The sequence below is a fragment of the Globicephala melas genome, chromosome 12 (genome assembly GCF_963455315.2).
Source record: "Globicephala melas chromosome 12, mGloMel1.2, whole genome shotgun sequence".
NCBI classification, from domain to species: Eukaryota; Metazoa; Chordata; class Mammalia; order Artiodactyla; family Delphinidae; genus Globicephala; species Globicephala melas.
Genome location: NC_083325.1, coordinates 31,255,244 through 31,277,153, shown reverse-complemented (window position 1 = coordinate 31,277,153; position 21,910 = coordinate 31,255,244). Strand labels below are relative to the sequence as shown.

At 39.8% G+C, this 21,910-nt stretch overlaps 2 protein-coding genes across 12 annotated transcripts in view; one reads left to right on the top strand and one right to left on the bottom strand.

The window, feature by feature from the left end:
• Positions 1-21,910, bottom strand: part of AAK1 (AP2 associated kinase 1) — a 167,855-nt gene that overhangs the window by 25,115 nt on the left and 120,830 nt on the right. For 4 of the 11 annotated variants that reach the window (XR_009566223.1, XM_060309540.1, XM_060309536.1 and 1 more), the window contains 4 exons: positions 20,846-21,078; positions 19,468-19,625; positions 18,060-18,164; positions 10,934-11,029 (listed from right to left, as the gene is read on the bottom strand). Coding sequence is in view for 10 of the 11 variants with exons in the window: in XM_060309540.1 (XP_060165523.1) it covers positions 10,934-11,029; positions 18,060-18,164; positions 19,468-19,625; positions 20,846-21,078 (592 nt within the window). In the remaining variant the exon portion in view is untranslated. The remainder of the gene's footprint in view (positions 1-10,933; positions 11,030-18,059; positions 18,165-19,467; positions 19,626-20,845; positions 21,079-21,910) is intronic. The other 7 variants (XM_030877454.2, XM_060309533.1, XM_060309538.1 and 4 more) reach the window with 4 other exon arrangements.
• LOC115864067 (large ribosomal subunit protein eL36-like) lies at positions 17,264-17,581 on the top strand. Its single transcript, XM_060309542.1, has one exon. The coding sequence runs from the start codon at positions 17,264-17,266 to the stop codon at positions 17,579-17,581; it is 318 nt and encodes a 105-aa protein (XP_060165525.1).

The window sequence follows — 21,910 nt, the reverse complement described above, 5'->3', positions numbered from 1 at the left end:
ACAGTCTCACAGACCTCTGGAACAACATTAAACGCAACAACCTTCGAATTATAGGGGTCCCAGAAGAAGAAGAGAAAAAGAAAGGGACTGAGAAAATATTTGAAGAGATTATAGTTGAAAACTTTCCTAATATGGGAAAGGAAATAGTTAATCAAGTCCAGGAAGCACAGAGAGTCCCATACAAGATAAATCCAAGGAGAAAGACACCAAGACACATATTAATCAAACTATCAAAAATTAAATACAAAGAACAAATATTAAAAGCAGCAAGGGAAAAACAACAAATAACACACAATGGAATCCCCATAAGGTTAACAGCTGATATTTCAGCAGAAACTCTGCAAGCCAGAAGGGAGTGGCAGGACATATTTAAAGTGATGAAGGAGAAACACCTACAGCCAAGATTACTCTACCCAACAAGGATCTCATTCAGATTTGATGGAGAAATTAAAACCTTTACAGACAAGCAAAAGCTAAGAGAATTCAGCACCACCAAACCAGCTTTACAACAACTGCTAAAGGAACTTCTCTAGGCAAGAAACACAAGAAAAGGAAAAGACCTACAATAATGAACCCAAAACAATTAAGAAAATGGGAATAGGAACATACATATCGATAATTACCTTAAATGTAAATGGATTAAATGCTCCCACCAAAAGACGTACACTGGCTGAATGCATACAAAAACAAGACCTATATATATGCTGTCTACAAGAGACCCACGTCAGACCTAGGGACACATACACACTGAAAGTGAGGGGATGGAAAAAGATATTCCATGCAAATGGAAATCAAAAGAAAGCTGGAGTAGCAATTCTCATATCAGACAAAACAGACTTTAAATAAAGACTATTACAAGAGACAAAGAAGGACACTACATAATGATCAAGGGATCAATCCAAGAAAATATAACAATTGTAAATATTTATGCACCCAACATAGGAGCACCTCAATACATAAGGCAAATACTAACAGCCATAAAAGGGGAAATTGACAGTAACACATTCATAGTAGGGGACTTTAACACCCCACTTTCACCAATGGACAGATAGATCATCCAAAATGAAAATAAATAAGGAAACACAAGCTTTAAATGATACATTAAACAAGATGGACTTAATTGATACTTATAGGACATTCAATCCAAAAACAACAGAATATACATTCTTCTCAAGTGCTCATGGAACATTCTCCAGGATAGATCATATCTTGGGTCACAAATCAAGCCTTGGTAAATTTAAGAAAAATGAACTCGTATCATGTATCTTTTCCGACCACAATGCTATGAGACTAGATATCAATTACAGGAAAAAATCTGTAAAAAATACAAACACATGGAAGCTAAACAATACACTACTTAATAACCAAGAGATAACTTAAGAAATCAAAGAGGAAATCAAAAAATACCTAGAGGGCTTCCCTGGTGGTGCAGTGGTTGAGAGTCCACCTGCTGATGCAGGGGACACGGGTTCGTGCCCCAGTCCGGGAAGATCCTGTATGCCGCGGAGCGGCTGGGCCCGTTAGCCATGGCCGCTGGGCCTGCGCGTCTGGAGCCTGTGCTCCTCAACGGGAGAGGCCACAACAGTGAGGCCCGTGGACCGCAAAAAAAAAAAACAAAAACAAAAAAACCTAGAAACAAATAACAATGAAAACACGATGACGCAAAACCTATCGGATGCAGCAAAAGCAGTGCTAAGAGGGAAGTTTATAGCAATACAATCCTACCTTAAGAAACAAGAAACATCTCAAATAAACCACCTAACCTTACACCTAAAGCAATTGGAGAAAGAAGAACAAAATAACCCCAAAGTTAGCAGAAGGAAAGAAATCATAAAGATCAGAAATAAATGAAAAAGAAATGAAGGAAACAATAGCAAAGATCAATAAAACTAAAAGCTGGTCATTTGAGAAGCTAAACAAAATTGATAAACCATTAGCCAGACTCATCAAGAAAAAAAGGGACAAGACTCAAATCAATAGAATTAGAAATGAAAAACGAGTAGTAACAACTGACACTGAAGAAATACAAAAGATCATGAGAGATTACTACAAGCAACTCTATGCCAATAAAATGGACAACCTGGAAGAAATGGACAAATTCTTAGAAATGCACAACCTTCTGAGACTGAACCAGGAAGAAACAGAAAATATGAACAAACCAATCACAAGCACTAAAACTGAAACTGTGATTAAAAATCTTCCAACAAACAAAAGCCCAGGACCAGATGGCTTCAGAGGCGAATTCTATTGAACATTAGGGAAGAGCTAACACCTATCCTTCTCAAACTCTTCCAAAATATAGCAGAGGGAGGAACACTCCCGAATTCATGCTATGAAACCAACATCACCCTGATACCAAAACCAGACAAAGATGTCACAAAGAAAGAAAAGTACAGGCCAATATCACTGATGAACATAGATGCAAAAATCCTCAACAAAATACTAGCTAACAGAATCCAGCAGCACATTAAACGGATCATACACCATGATCAAGTGGGGTTCATCCCAGGAATGCAAGGATTCTTCAATATACGCAAATCAATCAATGTGATACACCATATTAACAAATTGAAGGAGAAAAACCATATGATCGTCTCAATAGATGCAGAGAAAGCTTTCGACAAAATTCAACACCCATTTATGATAAAAACCCTCCAGAACGTAGGCACAGACAGAAACTTCCTCAACATAATAAAGGCCATACATGACAAACCCACAGCCAACATCGTCCTAAATGGTGAAAAACTGAAACCATTTCCACTAAGATCAGGAAGAAGACAAGGTTGTCCACTCTCACCACTATTATTCCACATCATTTTGGAAGTTTTAGCCACAGCAATCAGATAAGAAAAAGAAATAAAAGGAATCCAAATCAGAAAAGAAGAAGTAAAGCTGTCACTGCTTGCAAATAACATGATACTATACATAGAGAATCCTAAAGATGCTACCAGAAAACTACTACAGCTAATCAATGAATTTGGTAAAGTAGCAGGATACAAAATTAATACACAGAAATCTCTGGCATTCCTATACACTAATGATGAAAAATCTGAAAGTGAAATTAAGAAAACACTCCCATTTACCACTGCAACAAAAAGAATAAAATATCTAGGGATATACCTACCTAAGGAGAGAAAAGACCTGTATGCAGAAAACTAGAAGACACAGATGAAAGAAATTAAAGATGATACAAGTAGATGGAGAGGTAGACCATGTTCTTGGATTGGAAGAATCAACATTGTGAAAATTACTCTACTACCCAAAGCAATCTACAGATTCAATGCAATCCCTATCAAACTACAAGTGGCATTTTTCACAGAACTAGAACAAAAAATTTCACAGTTTATATGGAAACACAAAAGACCCCAAATAGCTAAAGCAATCTTGAGAAGAAAAAATGGAGCTGGAGGAATCAGGCTCCCTGACTTCAGACTATACTACAAAGCTACAGTAATCAAGACAATATGGTCCTGGCACAAAAACAGTAACATAGATCAATGGAACAGGATAGAAAGCCCAGAGATAAACCCACGCACATATGGTCACCTTGTCTTTGATAAAGGAGGCAGGAATGTACAGTGGAGAAAAGACAGCCTCTTCAATAAGTGGTGCTGGGAAAACTGGACAGGTACATGTAAAAGTATGAAATTAGAACACTCCCTAACACCATACACAAAAGTAAACTCAAAATGGATTAAAGACCTAAATTTAAGGCCAGACACTATCAAAATCTTAGAGGAAAACATAGGCAGAACACTCGACGACATAAATCACAGCAAGATCCTTTTTGACCCACCTCCTAGAGAAATGGAAATAAAAACAAAAATAAACAAATGGGACCTAATGAAACTTCAAAGCTTTTGCACAGCAAACGAAACCATAAAGAAGATGAAAAGACAACCCTCAGAATGGGAGAAAATATTTGCAAATGAAGCAACTGACAAAGGATTAATCTCCAAAATTTACAAGCAGCTCATGCAGCTCAATATCAAAAAAACAATCAACCCAATCCAAAAATGGGCAGAAGACCTAAACAGACATTTCTCCAAAGAAGATATACAGTCTGCCAACAAACACATGAAAGAATGCTCAACATCATTAATCATTAGAGAAATGCAAAGCAAAATGAGGTATCATCTCACACCGGTCAGAATGGCCATCAACAAAAATCTACTAACAATAAATGCTGGAGTGGGTGTGGAGAAAAGGGAACCCTCTTGCACTGCTGGTGGGAATGTGAATTGGTACAGCCACTATGGAGAACAGTATGGAGGTTCCTTAAAAAACTAAAAATAGAACTACCATACGACCCAGCAATCCCACTACTGGGCATATATCCTGAGAAAAGCATAATTCAAAAAGAGACATGTACCAAAATATTCACTGCAGCTCTATTTACAATAGCCAGGACATGGAAGCAACCTAAGTGTCCATCAACAGATGAATGGATAAAGAAGATGTGGGCACTATATACAATGGAATATTACTCAGCCATAAAAAGGAATGAAATTGAGTTATTTGTAGTGAGGTGGATGGACCTAGAGTCTGTCATACAGAGTGAAGTAAGTCAGAAAGAGAGAAACAAATACCGTATGCTAATACATATATATGGAATCTAAAAAAAAAAAAAAAAGAAAGAAAAAAAAAGGTCAGAAGAACCTAGGGGCAAGATGCGAATAAAGACGCAGACCTACTAGAGAATGGACTTGAGGATACGAGGAGGGGGAAGGGTAAGCTGGGACAAAGTGAGAGAGTGGCATGGACACATATATACTACCAAACGTAAAATAGATAGCTAGTGGGAAGCAGCCGCATAGCAGAGGGAGATCAGCTCGGTGCTTCGTGACCACCTACAGGGGTGGGATAGGAGGGTGGGAGGGAGGGAGATGCAAGAGATATGGGGACATATGTATAACTGATTCACTTTGTTATAAAGCAGAAACTAACACACCATTGTAAAGCAATTATACTGCAATAAAGATGTTAAAAAAATTATACTCCAATAAAGATGTTAAAAAATAAAAAAAAGGATGAAAATAAAACTACCCATAATTTCCCTTGTAGAGACAGTCACTATTGAGTTGTTAACAAATGCTCTTCCAACCTTTTCCTATAAACTCTGAACGTTCAATAAATATTTAAGCATACTCATGTGCTCTTCAGACAATGTAATTAGAAAAGAATTGCTAAGTCAATAAGGAAGTAAAATCTTAAAGGCCACGCTGTCCTCCCTGAAAGCTGTACTAACTGCTACTCCCACTAGCAGGATCTGAGTGTGTCCATTTTCTGATACCTTCACCAACCCTGAGGTAGTAGCTTTTTTTCATCTTTACCAATCTGACAGCAGAAGCTGCAGCACCTCACTGCTTTATAATTGGTACTTCTTGGATTCATCATGATGGTGAACCCTTAGAAAAATAGTATTTCCTGATAATTCATCTTTTGTCCTTTGTGAATTGTCTGCTCCTATTTTTCTGTTGGTGTGATTTTCTTATCACATTCCCAGTACTATAATCAGTTCTTTCTCAAGTCTCTAGGGTTCCCAAATAAAACTGAGTCAGGTTAAGAGCTTGGAAAAGCGCTGAAATCATGGTTAAAAGACTGAGAAGGTGGACCCCTGAAGAAAAATGGATGCAGAATTAGTTAGCCTGGACTGTGGAAACCGAGAGTGCTTTTAAAGGAGAGGATTGTTAGTACTTTGAAATGAAGGGGGGAATGAAAGGGTCTTCTCTTCTGAGCACCTCCCCTCTCCTTAAACATAAGTCAAATGGCGTGAGGGATTAGGGGAAGAGAGGAGGGGGCAGCTGCTAGAGTTGGAGACAGGGATTAATCCATTTCAGATTCTCATACCGCTCCTCTCAAGACTTAGTAACTGAAAATATAAATCACAGAAAAGGGTACAAATCCTTCATAAACCAGTCTAAGGCCAGACAGTCAGAACCACTTCCTGGCAGGAGACCAGGATATACTGCAAGTTGTGAGCTTTTTCTCTTTTAAAATATCAAAGATGAGGGTAGATATCTATTTATACAGGCTAGTAGGACTAAGGGCTTGCTCACGGCCCATTGCAACCCTAGTTAGGACTACGGCTATGAGGACTAAAGCAGACTGAACTTACAGACATGGAAGAGCCAGGTGCAAGCCCCATCGATAAAGATGATTTGGCTGCTACAGCTTTGTGGTTCTGGAAATTTACGTCTTGTCTAACTTGGGGTGTAAGCCCTGATGTCTTGCAATGAGAGATGCTGTTTTTAGAATTTTGTTGCTCTAGCTCCTATCACTGAGAAACCAGACACTAAACCACCTGTGACATCTGCAAGCTGGAATCAAAAGTCAACCACCATGACCCATTCATTCCGAGTCCATTTTAGAGAACTGAATCCGTGGGAGGAAAAACTTTCCAGAGTAAAGACACATACTCTGATCAACCTTGGACTTTTAAAATATCACAAGACAGCAATTGGAAGTGAGGGAGATGCCAAGCAAATAGCTCTGAGAGGAATGCCTATCTTGACAACAAAGCACTGAGAAAACACAGCTCCTCTTGCTTACTTTTCAAGAGAACACGGAGTGCCATAAGCCAAGAAGTACTTTTTTAAAAACAGTTGTTAATTCTAGGAAGGGCACTTACGGGGCAACTAATGCATTCTTGCTCAGTCTTGTGGAACACTGATGTTGAAAGGTCAGTATTAAGGGGTTGCTATAAAAATCTTTTCCTCAAACTCTGAGAACTGATGGCGGGAATGTAAAAGGGTATAGTCACTGTGGAAAACAGTATGGCAGTTCCTCAAAAAATTAAAAATAGAGTTAGGTTCTAGTAATTCTATTTCTGGGTATGTACCTCAAAGAGTCTTGAGTTTTGAAGAGATATTTGCACACTCACGTTCAAAGAAGCATTATTCACAGTACCCAAAAGATAGAAGCAACCCATGTGTTAACTGACAGATGGATAAACAAAACACAACAGAGTATTATTCAGCTTTAAAAAGAAATTCTGACATATGCTACAACATGTACGAACCATGAGGACATTATGTTAAGTGAAAAGAGCCAGTCACAAAAGAACAAATACTGTGTAATTCCACTTATATGAGGCACCTACAGTAGTCAAATTCATAGAGACAGAAAGTAGAATGGTGGTTGCCAGGGGTTGGGGGGAGAGAGGAACGGAGAGGTACTGTTTAATAGGCAGAGTTTCGATTTTGCAAAATGAAAACAAGTTCTGTGGATGCATGGTGGTGATGGCTGTAAACAATATAAATGTACTTGAGGCCACTGAACTGTCCACTTTAAAATGGGAAATTTTGTGTTACATATACTTTACCACAATTTTTTAAAATGATTAAATCTTTCCACCAATTTTCAGAGAAAATTCCTCAATCTTCTCTACCATTTTTTTAAACCTTTGATACCACCTATAGCTTATCTGTTCCCTAATACAAATAAAAGGCAAAATAAATGAACACACAGCATATGAGCATCAGTGAAATACTTTGAGGCTCCCTAGAGCTAGGCTTCGTGTGGCAGCTTTATGAGCACACAAATGCTCGGCTGTGATTTTTTTATGCCAGATTTTCTAAGAAAATTTGTTTTACAATGCTTTGGAAAAGAAAAATACTCCTTAAAAAAGAAAGAAAAACACCTCCAATTATCCAGTGTCCCTTCACTTAGAGTTTAACAATGGCTGATATCAAGGAATTCTACTTTGATGGCTCTGAGTTGTGCAAAGGTCATAGGTCATAAGAGCCAGTTTCATGTCTGTAAGACAAAAATACCATTGCTAAGACTTCTTGATAACTAGGACTGCGCCCCTGGGAATAAGGGCCTGGAACCAAAGCTGTTATAGCACTTCCTATCTTTATACTAATTCAGAGTTCCCAAAGCAATTTCAAATACATGATTTCATCTGAGCCACACAAGCCAGTCCGCAGGTAGGTTCTACTATGGCCAATGCTGAGGAGGGGGAGAACACAGAGTTTGAGTGATTTGACCAAAATCACTTAGCTACTAAGTGGCTAGAACCAAGCTCTTACAAGTTCAAATCCATTCTTGTATCTCCCTAACCCTTAAATTTAGCTCTCTAGTCAAAGGATTTATTGAGCTGGGATCTGTCCCCAAACGACCCCTCGCTGTGTGGGTGCTGTGAGCCACCAGGAAGAAGGAGCACAGTCACAGCAGCACTAAGGCCTCACTTCCTTACTCACGAAGAGAGAGATTACTGGACATACCCACCGGTCAGTATTATTTCTGGCTCAAAGGAAATCATATGTGAAAACATTTAAAAAGCATAAAATAAAATGTTAAGTCACAAAAGGCATAGTTGTCAGGAGGCCTAGGTTCCATGATTCTCACCATCAGGAAGGCTGAGTGTGGGAGGGAAGCATGTATGTAAACCCAACCAACCAACCAACACACCTAACCGGTGTCCACCACCGGTGGAGGGAGTGACAAACTGCTTGCTTTGAGGGGCAGGAGACAAACCTGCAGTCTGCCAAGGTACCAGAGACCGCAGACTCTCGGCCCTTTCCTCACTCGGGCATTTCAAGATGCTGAGGAAGGATACAGGGATAAAGGAGCTATATAACAATGTGCTACAGGCTGGGCATATAACAGTAAATAAGGTAATCAAAGACACAGTGGTCACATGCCATACTTAGCCCAGATCCTGGAGAGCATCATGAAAGGAGGAGCTGAACAATCTGCTGAGCTTACCTACTACTTTCATCCCAGGGTTTGGCAGCTTCCTGACATGTGGGCTGTGCCTCTGTTTATGCCCCCTCAAGAGTGGGAAGGAGGCCTGGCTAGGGGTTGGCGGACTCAGAGACGGAAGGCTATGGAGATAGTAGTCTGGTGTAGCTGGGGACGGAAATGGAGGGTAATGGGGCTGCCAAAAGCCTTTCGGCCTCAGGTTTCATTTACTTCATTCATCTAATCTGCAAATACTCACTGAGTGCCAGCTACACCCCGCACTGTTCTCAGCATTAACGGTACACTGGTAAATAAGACAGACAAGGTCCCTCCCTCAGGACACTGGCATTCTGGTGGAGAAAGAGGAATGAACAAGTAGAAACAGACAATGTCATGATAAATGCTAGGAAGAAAAAAGCCACGGGGTGTGAGTGACAGTGCCCATGGGACCACGTCGGGCCTCTCCGAGAAGACAGCAATTAAGCAGAGACCCAAATGTCAAATGACAAGAAGGAAAAGCTTTCCAGGCAGAGTACCAGAAAGTGCAAAGGCCCTGATGTGGGAATAAGCTTAGCTTAGCTTATTGGAGGAAAGACTGAAGGGAAGAATGCTATGAGCTCAGGTTAGAAGGGTAGCCAACGGCCAGACTAGTCAGGGTCTTGTAGGTATGGTAAGAAGCCTGGATTTTGTGCTCAGTGATTTGAGAATTCACTGGACTGCAAAGGAGTGACATGTCTGATTTATGCTTTCATCCTCTGGCTTGTGCCAAGAGGTCACCCTTCCAGTTCTGCAGTCCATGGGCTATCTAGGTAAGAGCAAGGCATGGACCAAAAGGGGTACCAAAGGGAGAAGGCCTCAATAATCCCTTTTTCCTTGTCTGATATTATGACTGCCACAAAAGGGAGGAAAAAGAAGCCAGTGGGCCCTAGCTCGAGTTTACAGCCCATCCTTTCTAGGCTTCTGCTTGAAACTGGCCTGTCTTGGCCCTGCCGGGCATGCCTGATGAATGCAACAGAGAAAAGGACCTCTGTTGATTCTTTCTTCTCTTTTCTTTAACTACCATATCCTGAATCATTCCCTAGTGACTTTAGATATTTTTGACCTACCTCCAGGTCCAGCAAGCTACAAAGTTACACAATACTACCTGATCAGGGCAAATTTCTTCTTCCTCTTAGAAGGGTCAACAAACTACTTAAAGAAATAAAAACTATCTTGGGAACCTAGCTGTGGTCTGTCTTAGTAAGTAGAGGATATGCACATCACAATCACTTCCGATCTTAAGGCAATCAATCAAATAAATCCCTCTGACATTTTGGGAGAGAAGAAAAACCAAGCAGATTCTTTTAGTTTAAGACTTTTAGTTTAAGAAATCGACAGGGGTAAGAATGGGAGAAAAGAAAAAACTATCAGCAGCAAAATGACTGTCAGCTGTTTCTAAGGAGGTGGATCGATTTGCTTTTTCAAAGAGACTGAAAAAGAAGAGAAAGGGTGGCTTCTGTTCCTCACATTCTGCTCCCCTTCCCCCAAAAGGATGGGGAGGGGAGCGCGAAGAGAAATCTTTGGCATTCACGAACTCCAAATGGAAAGCATCCAATGATATTGTTTCAAAAGCTATTTCAATCAGACCACACTAACCGTTTCTTACTTTTTTAGACTGCTTACTTAAAAATCGGTACAGAGCAGACAGTAGGGGAGATTAGAATTACTTATTTCGATGACGAAGAGTCAAGCCCAGATAGTGGAAGGTAGTGGAACCGAGGTCTCCTGACTCACACTCCCTATCAAATTTTATTATGTATTTGTATCTTTTAAAAACAAAAGCACATTATAGCAAAATAGGAACAGGAAGTCACTCATAATCCAATCATTATACTACACCATTAGCATTTTGGTCCTTCTATCATAGGCTTATAGGTTCCCCCCCCCTTGTTATAATCACACTGAACTAATGCTCTTTGCGATACACAGGCCCTTTATATTACCATTAACACAGTCAAGGATATGAAACTTGAGACTGATAAGATGTGGAATACAACTTGGTATAATCTGAGCTGAATTTATTATCTTTGCTAAGGACTAGTGACCCCACAAGAGAATTTTGCCCCTCTTATTGAGACAGTAAAAATATACAACAGCACCTATTAACAGGTATTGGAATTCAGGTCCTTTTCCTGGAGTGTTTAAAACAGAACTCTCAAGAAGCCCTGGGATGTAACTTAACTTCAGATCAGTTTTATTTACCTACCTGGTGCATCAGGTACTTGAAGAGGAATGAAAGGATCAGATACACTTAGAAGAGGAAGGCTAGAATCCACAGTCTGCCCACCCTTCCTTTTTTCAGCTGGAATTGGTTGGAGGGGAAGGAAGGGTCAAGAAGAGAGAGAAAAAAAGAGAAAAGCAGAAAACATCAAGTAAATCCAGATGTACTTACCATCTATTACGCCAACTCCAATTATAGAGTAAGTCTAAATTTAGAGGCAGAATAAAGAAATACGGGTGGATATAATTCAATGTAATAGCAAAGTATGTCTAAGATGTACAATCTGGTCCTTGCAACGTAGTCTGAGATGCAATTAATGGTAAAAGTAGGATAGTCGTACATCTGAAATTCCACGTCTTCCTTGGATACTGCAGTCTATAGTGATCTCTGTCAGAATTCCTACTGCAATTACTACTATCCTTATCACACATTTTGGTAGGTAAACAAACTGTGTCTATTTTGTAACTTAGAATATGTGTATAGGTACTTCCTATGTGCCCATTTCCCTCTTGAGGTCCTTTAGGGACTGAGTCCTATTCTATCACCATAGGTCAAATGTAGTGCTAGGTAGACACAAAGAGACAGAAACAGATTTCTTCCCTATTGGAAGGTTAGATAAACCCTAACCTTTGGACTACATCTACCATACTATTGGCATTCATCCTATATTTGGCAAACTTCTAGATTTACAGAAATCTATATACCCTATGGAATACCAGAGCCTGAAGGGATCTCAGCACTTTCTATCATAATTTTCTTATTTTCCAGAAAAAAAAGTGAAGCCCAGAAGTTAAGAGACTAGACAGAGGTCCACCAGCAGACCCAGGATCAAAACACAGGTCTCCTGGCTCCGTCTTTACCATTCTTTACCTTGCATTTTAATAATGAGTTAGTTCCTGAATTAAAATCTAATTTAGCCTTTTATAAAGTGGATTAAAAAAAACCTTTTAATTTTCAAGTAATTGTAGAATCATAGGAAGTTGCAGTACATAGAACTCTGTGAACCCTTCAACCATCTTCCCCCAGTGGTGAGTTCTTATACAACCATAGTTCAGTATCACTGACATCAGGGCAATTCTGTTAACTAAACTCTATTCAGTTTTCACATGTACTCACATTTGTGTGTGTGTGTTTGTGTGTTTATAGTTCCTTGCCATTTGACAGTATGTATAAATTAGCCTAAGCACCAAAACAATGATACACAACTATTCCATCAAACAAAAGAACTTCCTTGTACTCCTTTATAGTCACACCCACTCCTTACTCCTGTCCCAGTCTCTATAATTTTGTCATTTTAAGAATATCATTCAAGTGGGCTTTTAACTAAGCTTCTTTAAAGGTCTGTGGAGGAAGAGAAGGGTTAAAATCACTGCTCTTAGTCTCTGAAATATTTTAAAATGAGATACAATGAAATATATTAAAAGAAAAAGAACAAATTATGAAATTGAATGTATAGTATAATTCATGTTTGAAAAAAGTATGTACAAAGAAATAAAACTATGGACATAAATATTGTTAAATGTTAGTAATGCTTTCCTCTTGGAATGGGGTCATGAGTTTTTCAATCTTGCTTCCTTGGGGTTTTAGCAAATTAATGTATATAATTTATCAACAGAAAAATACAGTAAGTCCCCTACATATGACCTTCAAGTTGAGAACGTTCAAAGATGTGAACATGCGTTCCTATGTCCAATCACGTAAGTTAGTTCACGCGTCTGGTGTACATTGTCATGTGCAGCTTGCCCTCATCTCCTATTGCTAACGATCCTTCAGCTCTACCATCTCCCACCTCCTCTCCCTCCTCCAGTCAGTAACTCTTCTTGCCTGTTCACTAGATGCCAGCCCCTGTATGCCAGCTGTTGTACTGTACTACTGTACTTTCCAGGGTACTGTATTGTAAGATTAAAAATGTTTTCTTTATTTTTTGTGTTTGTTTTCTATGTATCATTTGTGTGAAAAGTATTATAAACCTATTACAGTACAGTATTATATAGCTGACTGTGCTAGTTGGGTACCTAGGCCAACTTTGGTGGACTTACGAACAAATTGGACTTATGAACAAACCGGATTTACGAATGTGCTCTTGGAACGGAACTCGTTCATATGTAGGGGACTTACTGTATTTTAAATAAAGAGGCACAATGTCAAGTTTTAATTGTCTGCCTGTTCCTCCTCTAATGTATGAACACAGTTTAGCAACATTTTTGCAGCTTTTACCATAAAAATGTTAAGGATAACCCTTGTGTCATCCTCCCCAGCTCATCACCAAATTTCCTGCTTCTCTCCTCTCTTGGTTAGTTAGAAGGTTTCAAATCAGTGAACGGTCTGAGCTTGATTAGAAAACTTGGAGAAAATGGTGCCACCCTGAACTTCATACAGTGAGGACACACTAATTTCTGGGATTTAGATATAATTTTATTTCATTTGTAAAGAATGAAGATTCCTCTTCATTCACACCACAAATGCAAATGAAGGGAAAATACCAAACGTTCATAGAAAAGTGCTGGATAAATTGAGGAAAATACGAAGATGTTTTGTAATGCCTGTAAAAGCTTAGTGTCACTGATTTATAAGATTTCTGAGATGTGGTTATAACTACAGCTTCTGCGCTGGGCTGCCCAGGGACAAATTTCTACTCTGTCATTCCCCACCTATGACCTTGGGCAGGTCACTTAGCCTCTCATGGGCTGTTGTGAGGGATCACTGGAGATAATGTGCATAAAAGCACTTACCCAGTGGGCTTAGCACGCAGCATGTACTCAACATATGTTTGCAGGTATTACTGTCCTAACTACTCAAATATGTGTTTTCTAATGGCTGGGCCATTAAAAAAAATACTGCCATTTACAACCTTCAAAGTTAAGCATTACGGGGAGAAGAGGCAAAAATAAAAGCAAAAAACAACTCTTTAAAAAATAGTTCATACAGACAAAAAACAAAACATAAAATGTATGATAAGAAAGAATTAGGCATTAAAACTGGAAGTGGATGGAAAATGATTAGGGACATCTGTTATTAACATCGGTGAATCCAAGCTCCTATCCTTTGGCAAAAAGCGACTCCTTTCCTTCATTCAACAAATGTGTACTGAGCCAAGCACTGTACTAAACGCTGGGATTCAGCATCAAAGAAGACCCTCCTAGGGCTTATTCCATGACCCCCTTTCCAGGGAAACTATATCCTACCCAGCACCATAACTAGTCATCATTGTGACATTTTATCTCAAGGACAATGACCAATGCTTTATACATTTGGTATATTTAGTCAACTATTTGGCATATCCAACTTTAAGCACTTTGAACCAGACCAAAATACCAATAAATTTAAAAATTAGGGCTTCCCTGGTGGCACAGTGGTTGAGAGTCCACCTGCCAATGCAGGGGACACGGGTTCGTGCCCCGGTCTGAGAGGGTCCCACATGCTGCGGAGCGGCTGGGCCTGTGAGCCATGGCCGTTGAGCCTGCACGTCCAGAGCCTGTGCTCCGCGACAGGAGAGGCCACAACAGTGAGAGGGCCATATACCGCAAAAAAAAAAAAAAAATTAAAAATTATATAGACCAGACAACAAAGCTAAAAATAAAAAATAACACACAAAAAATTTTCACTATTTAATATTAAAAAACACACCTTCCAAATAATTCCAATGCCTGTTCCAAAATATTAACAATGAGAACATCATATGAAGACTTATGGGATATGGTTAAAACATGAGTTTTTTCTTACAAGGGAAACACACAGCTATTAGAAAGCACTCTCAGTAACAGTGTAATCCTCAAAGGCTGGGGTGGGGTGGGCAACTGGAGCAAGAAAGAGGCAAGAGAATAGTAGATTCTCTGTGAAAAAGTCTTCCTGGAAATTATAATTAGCCTCCCTCCCCACTCTCATGCCAGATGAAAATCACTGTTATATTGAGAGAAAAACTCTAAATACTTTTTTTTAAAGAATTAAAAAAAAATTTACTATGTGTTCTTGAAATCAGCAAAAGTGAACCTAAGAAAAATAGGGAACTGTAATCAAAAAGATAAAGGCAAAAGATAAAGAATTAGACAACAGAAAAAGAGTAGTTCTATAGAGTTGTCTTTGAAAGGTAATAAAATAGCAAATCTCTAGCTAGAATTACCAAGAAAAAGAGAAACACAAATACATACAATAAAATTGATGTATGCAAAGAAAATATTATAAAAGATTTAAATGTATTCTTCTATTTTATTAAAAAAAATTTGAAACTATAGATGATTTTCTAGGACATTATTATTAAATTTGCCTTATTATGAGGCAGAAAACCTGAGAGAGGAAGTTCTAGAGCCAGAGGGTCGGTGTCCCAGCTCTGCCACTTACTAGCTATGTGACCCTGGGAAAGAGACTAGCCTGTGCTCAGTTACCTCAGCCATAACTGATGTGGGGATGATGTGGCAACCTCGGAGGGTTGTTGAGAGGGTCAGATAAGATAATACTTGCATAGGACAAATGACAAACTGGGAGAAAAGTTTACAATATGACACATGAAGAGCTCTTACATATTAATAAGAACAAAATAAACACAGCACATTAAAAAAAAAAAAAGGACATGAACAACACAAATCCCAAAAGAAATAAAAATGGCCAGTAAACAATGTCCTCTGTCTACAGCCTCTGAGCTGGTCTGTCTGGGAAAAACAGGTGAAAATTACTCATTCATTGTCGACTGAAATAAAATTTGTATAGCATTCTTGGAGGGCAATTTGGAAATATGCACCAAAAGCCTTAATTACACATATCTTTTGATTTAGCAAATAATCCCCTAAAAGCTATCTTAAAGAAATTTTAAAGGATATGAATAAAAATTTGGCTTCAAGAATGTTTATGTGGTGAAAATTAGTAACAACCTAAGTATTAATCAAAGGGGATGTTAAATACAATGTTATTGTTCTTCCATTAAAAATCATGTTGTAGATTAGTATTTATTGAGGTGGAAACTACTAACTCCCATAGAACGTTTACAGAATGAATAACAAACTCCTGCATAATACCCAAGAGAAAATACTGCAGAGGCCATATTATCTCAATGCAATGAAAATATATCCTAAATAACTCTAGGGTAAAGAAATCAAAACTTAAAATTTAAAATTTAAAAACATCCAGAAAAGAATGAGAATAAGAGAGCATTACAGGGACTTCCCTGGTGGTCCAGTGGTTAAGAATCCACCTCCCAATACAGGGGACACGGGTTGGATCCCTGGTCGGGGAACTAAGATCCCACATGCCGTGGGGCAACGAAGCCCACGAGCTGCAACTACTGAGCATGTGGGCCATAACTACAGAGCCCGCATGCTGAAACTACAGAGCCCACGTGCTATGGAGCCCTGCACCACAACTACAGAGCCCACACGCCGCAACTACTGAGCCCACGCACCACAACTAGAGAGAAGCCTGAACACCATAGCGAGGAGCCCACGCACCACAGCGGAGGATCCCACATGCTGCAAGGAAGATTCCGAGTACCACAACTAAGACCCGATGCAGCCAAAAATTAAATAAATAAATAAATAAATAAATAGAGCGTTACATAGCAAATGTTATGGAATAACAGCCAAAGTTCTAATCAGAAATAAATTTACGAGGTTAGAAAAATACTGATACACCCAAAGAAAGCAGGAAGAATATGAAAAATTAAAAGCAGAAATTAATCAATATAATTAAAAAGATCAATTTTGAAGGATATCAAATTCCATATCCTACAAAGAACATATTCAAAACCTCACATCCATTGCTGAGGAATTTATAACAGTAAAACACTGACATCAAATTAATGTTTAAAAAAGAGGTACCTGGTTAAATACATTAGGATGCATCCACATAAAGGAATTTAATGTAGATATTTTAAAAGTTATATTCGAGGAGCTTCTTTAATGATATGGGGGAAAGATGTCAAATTTTGTAAGCAAAAAAAATTAGGCTTTAAAATATGACTATAAAAATGTACCTTAGAGTCATAAACTGAGGCTGAAAATTGTGCACAAAATTGTGGACACATGTATTTTTGTGAAAGAGAAGATCTGTAACTTCCCTTAGATTCACAAAGATATCTGTGACCCTAAAAAGGTTAAATGCCACTAACAGACATCCAAATGGTATTGCTATGCTAATTTCTCAGGGGTGAGATCATGGGGCTCTTAACTTTCTTCTCTATGCTCTTCTATAAATTACTAAATATGTATATTATTTATTAATAAAAGGGAAAATTAGGTTTTTATAATTACCTCTAGAATTTTTTTAAACGTCTCATTTAAAAAGGTATCTCGCTTCCGCCACAGCAGCCATTAAAGAGCAGCAGCCATGGCTCTGCGCTACCCCATGGCTGTGGGCCTCAACAGGAGCCACAAGGTGGCCGAGAAAGTGAGCAAGCCGAGGCGCAGCCGCTGCCACGGGCCCCTCACCAAGCACACCGAGTTTGTGCGGGACGTGATCCAGGAGGTGTGCGGCTTCGCCTCTTACGAACGGCGGGCCATGGAGCTGCTCAAGGTCTCCAAGGACAAGCGGGCCTTCAAATTCATCAAGAAAAGGGTGGGGGGACACATCTGTGCCAAGAGGAAGAGAGAGGAGCTGAGCAATGTCCTGGCCTCCATGAGGAAGGCAGCAGCCAAGAAGGACTGAGCCCTTCCCCTCTGTGCACAATAAAACTTTTTCAGAAAAAAATAAAAATAAAAAGATATCTCCCTGTCCCCGTAAGCACACACACACATGCACAAAAACACAGCATAGAAGAGACTCAGATATAGGATAGAGCATCTAATTCTTAGAACTCTTCAAGTCATTCCAAAGAACCTAAGCAATTACAAGAGATTAACAGAGTGATGTTCCTGAAATTTAGAAATATTTGCTGAAAAACATGTATGTGGACTTGAGAGAACAAATCCGGTATATTACTGCCAGATCACCCTGCCATTCTAATTCAAAGTGATTCTAGATCTTTTTTTATCCCGATCTTTTTATAGGAAATCTTCAGAATGAAGAAAACTATGTTACCACCAGGATCTGGGGCTCACTGCCATGCTAGGGTTATCTGTGGACTGGAAACCAGTGGGAAGGTCACAACAGTGAGTCTTGAGTTTCAGGTGTTCGCCATACTAACCAGTTCCAGCAGAAAATGAGGAAGCGGCAAAAGTATCACCTTGGCTTGGTTGAAAGCCTGGGATCAAACTCTCAGCTGAGCCTCCAAGCTTCTCAGGATGTTTGCCTGGAGGGACAAAATACCACTCGGTTCATCCCAGCAGAATCCCATGATGCACACACAGGCCAGGGGTGAAGGGCACCCTCCAAACCGACAGCTAGACTTGACTCATTTTACTGCATTATGGCAACACCTTGGCTACTCAAAGGCCCTTGTCTGGTCGCTGCAGTAACTGAGAAACAGCTGAGGAAAGAAAGGAAGTCTAAAGCTCTAAAGCTTGAGGACATTACTCAGAGCACAATGCCTCCAGCCTTCACTCTGAATCGATTTATCTCTACATCATTCTAATGAGTTTGATGATCTGTTTTCCATGTTGAAAGTAGTTATGAGAGCAAAAGAGAAGACAGATGGCAGTAGTGAGATGCTATGAGGGACAGGCACAATGACAATGGCTTAATGTAAAAGCCAACAGTTGAACAACAAGAACAGTGACAGGAAATTACTAAAAATAGATACATGAATTTTAAAATTTGGGAGTCACTTAATCAGGTGCAAAATACTAGTTTTCAACAGCACATGAAGGCATTTCTGTTTACAGTCTAGAACAGTAACTGGCATACGTAACAATGAAACAAATTGACAATAAATGTCAAAGAAAGTTAAATCTTATGCCCTATGAAGAAAAAAAAAGGCAAGAAGTGTATGGATTTTTAAAAGATGTCTATAAAATTATAAAGCTAAAATGTTTGGTCAAAGTTCGTATCATTCACTCCGTTCTGATCATTCCTTTACCCTGTGCTTTTGTCTGCACTGAGGTACTTTTTTTGAACTGTATCATACTGTAGAATTTTCCCAGGGTGTGTGCTGTTGTTTTCCAAGGTGTATGTGTGTCTGTGAGTGGGTATCTTGCCTTCCAAATTAGACTGTGGATTTGAGGGTAGAAATGGTACCTTCTGTTTATTTGATCTCCGCTCCAGGGTCAGTCAACAGTAATAGAGAATTCTGATCATGAAGATTCAGTGTCTACATGAGGGCACACTCTCGTGGGTAAGCAGCTACGACTTTCTGGGATAATAAACCCACTTAGGACAAGGTACCATCACATTCCTCCAAGGAGTGAACATGCTTGACACTATCATCCTGATCTATGCTACCAAATCTTTCCTAAAAGTTTCCCACTCTCCTTGCTGCCACCCACAACAGACCAGGATTTCCTAAGGATGAAGAGACTTCGGTGCCCTAGTAAAAATACAGGCTGATTTGTGCATACACTTCAAAATCAAGTCTTTGAAGGAAAGAAAGACCCAAGCCTACATTTTCACATGCGTACCCCTCTAGAGTTAATCACAAAAAGACACCAATTACTCACCTTCCCCCAGCTTGGCAAAGTCCTTGTTCAGCAGTTCTTCAGCTGTGAGTTTGGAGAAATTGTCGTCGTCAAAGGGATTCCATGTAGAACCTTCTGAAGGATTATAAACGTTTTGCTGGGAGGCCCGAGGGGAGCCTGAAGGAGTGGTGGTTGCAGACCTAGGTAGGTTCCCACCCCCACGAAATAAAAAGACATATCAAGGTTGAAAAGGGTCAACCTATTTTCTCTTTGTTTCAAGAGCAAATTATTTTATAAGTCAAACCATTATTTTCTACAGTATGTTTCTAAAAGGGCTTCCCGTAGCAATGGAACAGTTTCCAAAGATGCCCTTTCCACTGTGTGAAACAAACATCTCCCTTTCTTTTGTGATTCACTGTCTCCCGCTACACCTTTAACCTCTTGCTTAGATTTTTGGTTGGTCTCATCTGCAAGTTCTTTCAATTCAGGATCCCAAAGCCACCTGTTCTTAGGCTCGTGCATCCTGTGGTGACCACTGTAACATTCACAACAGCTCCAGAGGGGCTGCTGCCTATTCCGGCTGCCTCGCATCTGTCAGGATCCAGCATCAGTGGACACCATCACAGTTAAAGAGCAACAAAGACATTTACCACCATCTTGAGCCCCTGGGTATCATCACCTGATTTTCTTCTAAAGTCCCTCTTGATGCCCTTTGCATTTACCTAATGACTCAATTTAAAGATTTTTAACTTCCGTATATGGTTCCAAGAAAGCTGAGAGCCTGACACTGCATTTACGCAACAAACACTCACTGCAATCTACTTGATGTCAGGCACAGAGCCTGTCACCGGATTTACAAAGGTTGATTAAGCCACGGTGCTTGCTGTGGATGAACTTGCAGGCTAGGTCTGCTAACCATACAAATAAATAATGATAATAGAGTGTGATACATGCTCAAAAAAGGGTTCAGACAAAATTATATATGATACCAGAGGAAGGGTCAAAGAAAATATAACCTCCAACATGGATCTTGATGAATAAATAAGCATTTCCTAAGTGGACCAGGAGGAGAGTGGCAGTTCCACCAATGTGATATAATAGTCCTTGGTCTGTTAACCAGTCGGTTCAGATATTATTCTACAGGCAATGGGGAGCCAATGAAATGTTATCAGCATGGAGAGATTTGATCAGATCAAGAATTTAGAAAACACATGATACAGTATGGGATGGAAGACAGACTGGAAACTGTGAGGCAAGTAGGAAATTATTTCTTAAGATCAGTCTGATCTACAGGAAAATTCAGTTCTCAATAAACACAGACACTCACCCCTACATATACATCTACACACAACTACATACACATGCAAAAATCACACAGCAATGTTCCCCAGCAGCCCTTGCCCACAAAAGCAGTACATACTTGGACTTATTGAGACTGGCCTCAGCTGCAGCTGCTTGGAGCAGCTGGGTTGATTTGCTGGCAGGGACCCCAAAGACTGCGCTGTGGGTCACGTCGCTGAGAATCCGCCTGTGCCCAGCACGCTGGGCCTTGGGGGACGATGGAGGAGTGAGAGATCCGAGTTTCTGCCCCTGGATGGTAGGAGGTGGGGTTGTCTGAACCTTTGGCTGTTGTCTTATGGGGGCTTGAATCTGCTAGGAAGAGAGACAAAAGCGTTAAAAAAAAAAAAAAGGGAAAGGAAAAACAAATAAGCAGACGAGCATAACAAAAATGCCATGTGAGAGCTAACATATGGCTCAAATGGCTCAGTTTATCAAGAACACCCAGAAAGAAAAAAACAAGGCTTTGACGATCTGAGCTGCAGCCTTGAGACTGATACCAGCATGATACTTACCTGGTGCTTATCTATAAATTTCAATCTTCATCGGCAATAATATACAGGGTAACCATATGTAACTCGACCCAGATCAAAGACTGCAGAAGCTATTCCTAGCTTTAAAGACCTAGAGAGTTTCCTAAAGGACCACTTTCTGCTTTAGGAACTCATTCAGAATGCCTCCACAGGGCAGCCTTTAAGCATTCTACTGGCACAGTTACAAGCCCATGAAGGCACACCTCTAGCTAAAACACATTTGAGCTGAGTGATTTCTGCTAAGAGATCCCTTTCTGACAGAGCTCAGACTACTAGTTAAATGAGACAGAATCTCACTGTGATTAATAAATGGCAGCACTTTTTTGCTTTTGTTGTTAACACTCTAGTTCATTGATAGGATGGGTCTTACAGGATTCTGTTTCTGTGGCAACCCCTGAGAAAATATGCAGCATTGGAGCAGTGGGATGATCCTGTTCCCATCTTCAGTTTGGAAATGGCACTGGAGAACCATGTAGAGAATACAGTAAAGAGAAGAAAAAATGTAAAAGCCCTTGATGATGACTGATCTAATAATACGAGGAGGTCTCTTGACATACAGGTCTTTTCCAGAAGGAAGGCAGGACACACTGTCACCACAGAAAAACAAACTGGTG

Bases quoted from the DNA above. Each gene is read 5' to 3' on its own strand.
- LOC115864067 (XM_060309542.1), top strand. From the start codon at position 17,264: ATGGCTCTGCGCTACCCCATGGCTGTGGGCCTCAACAGGAGCCACAAG.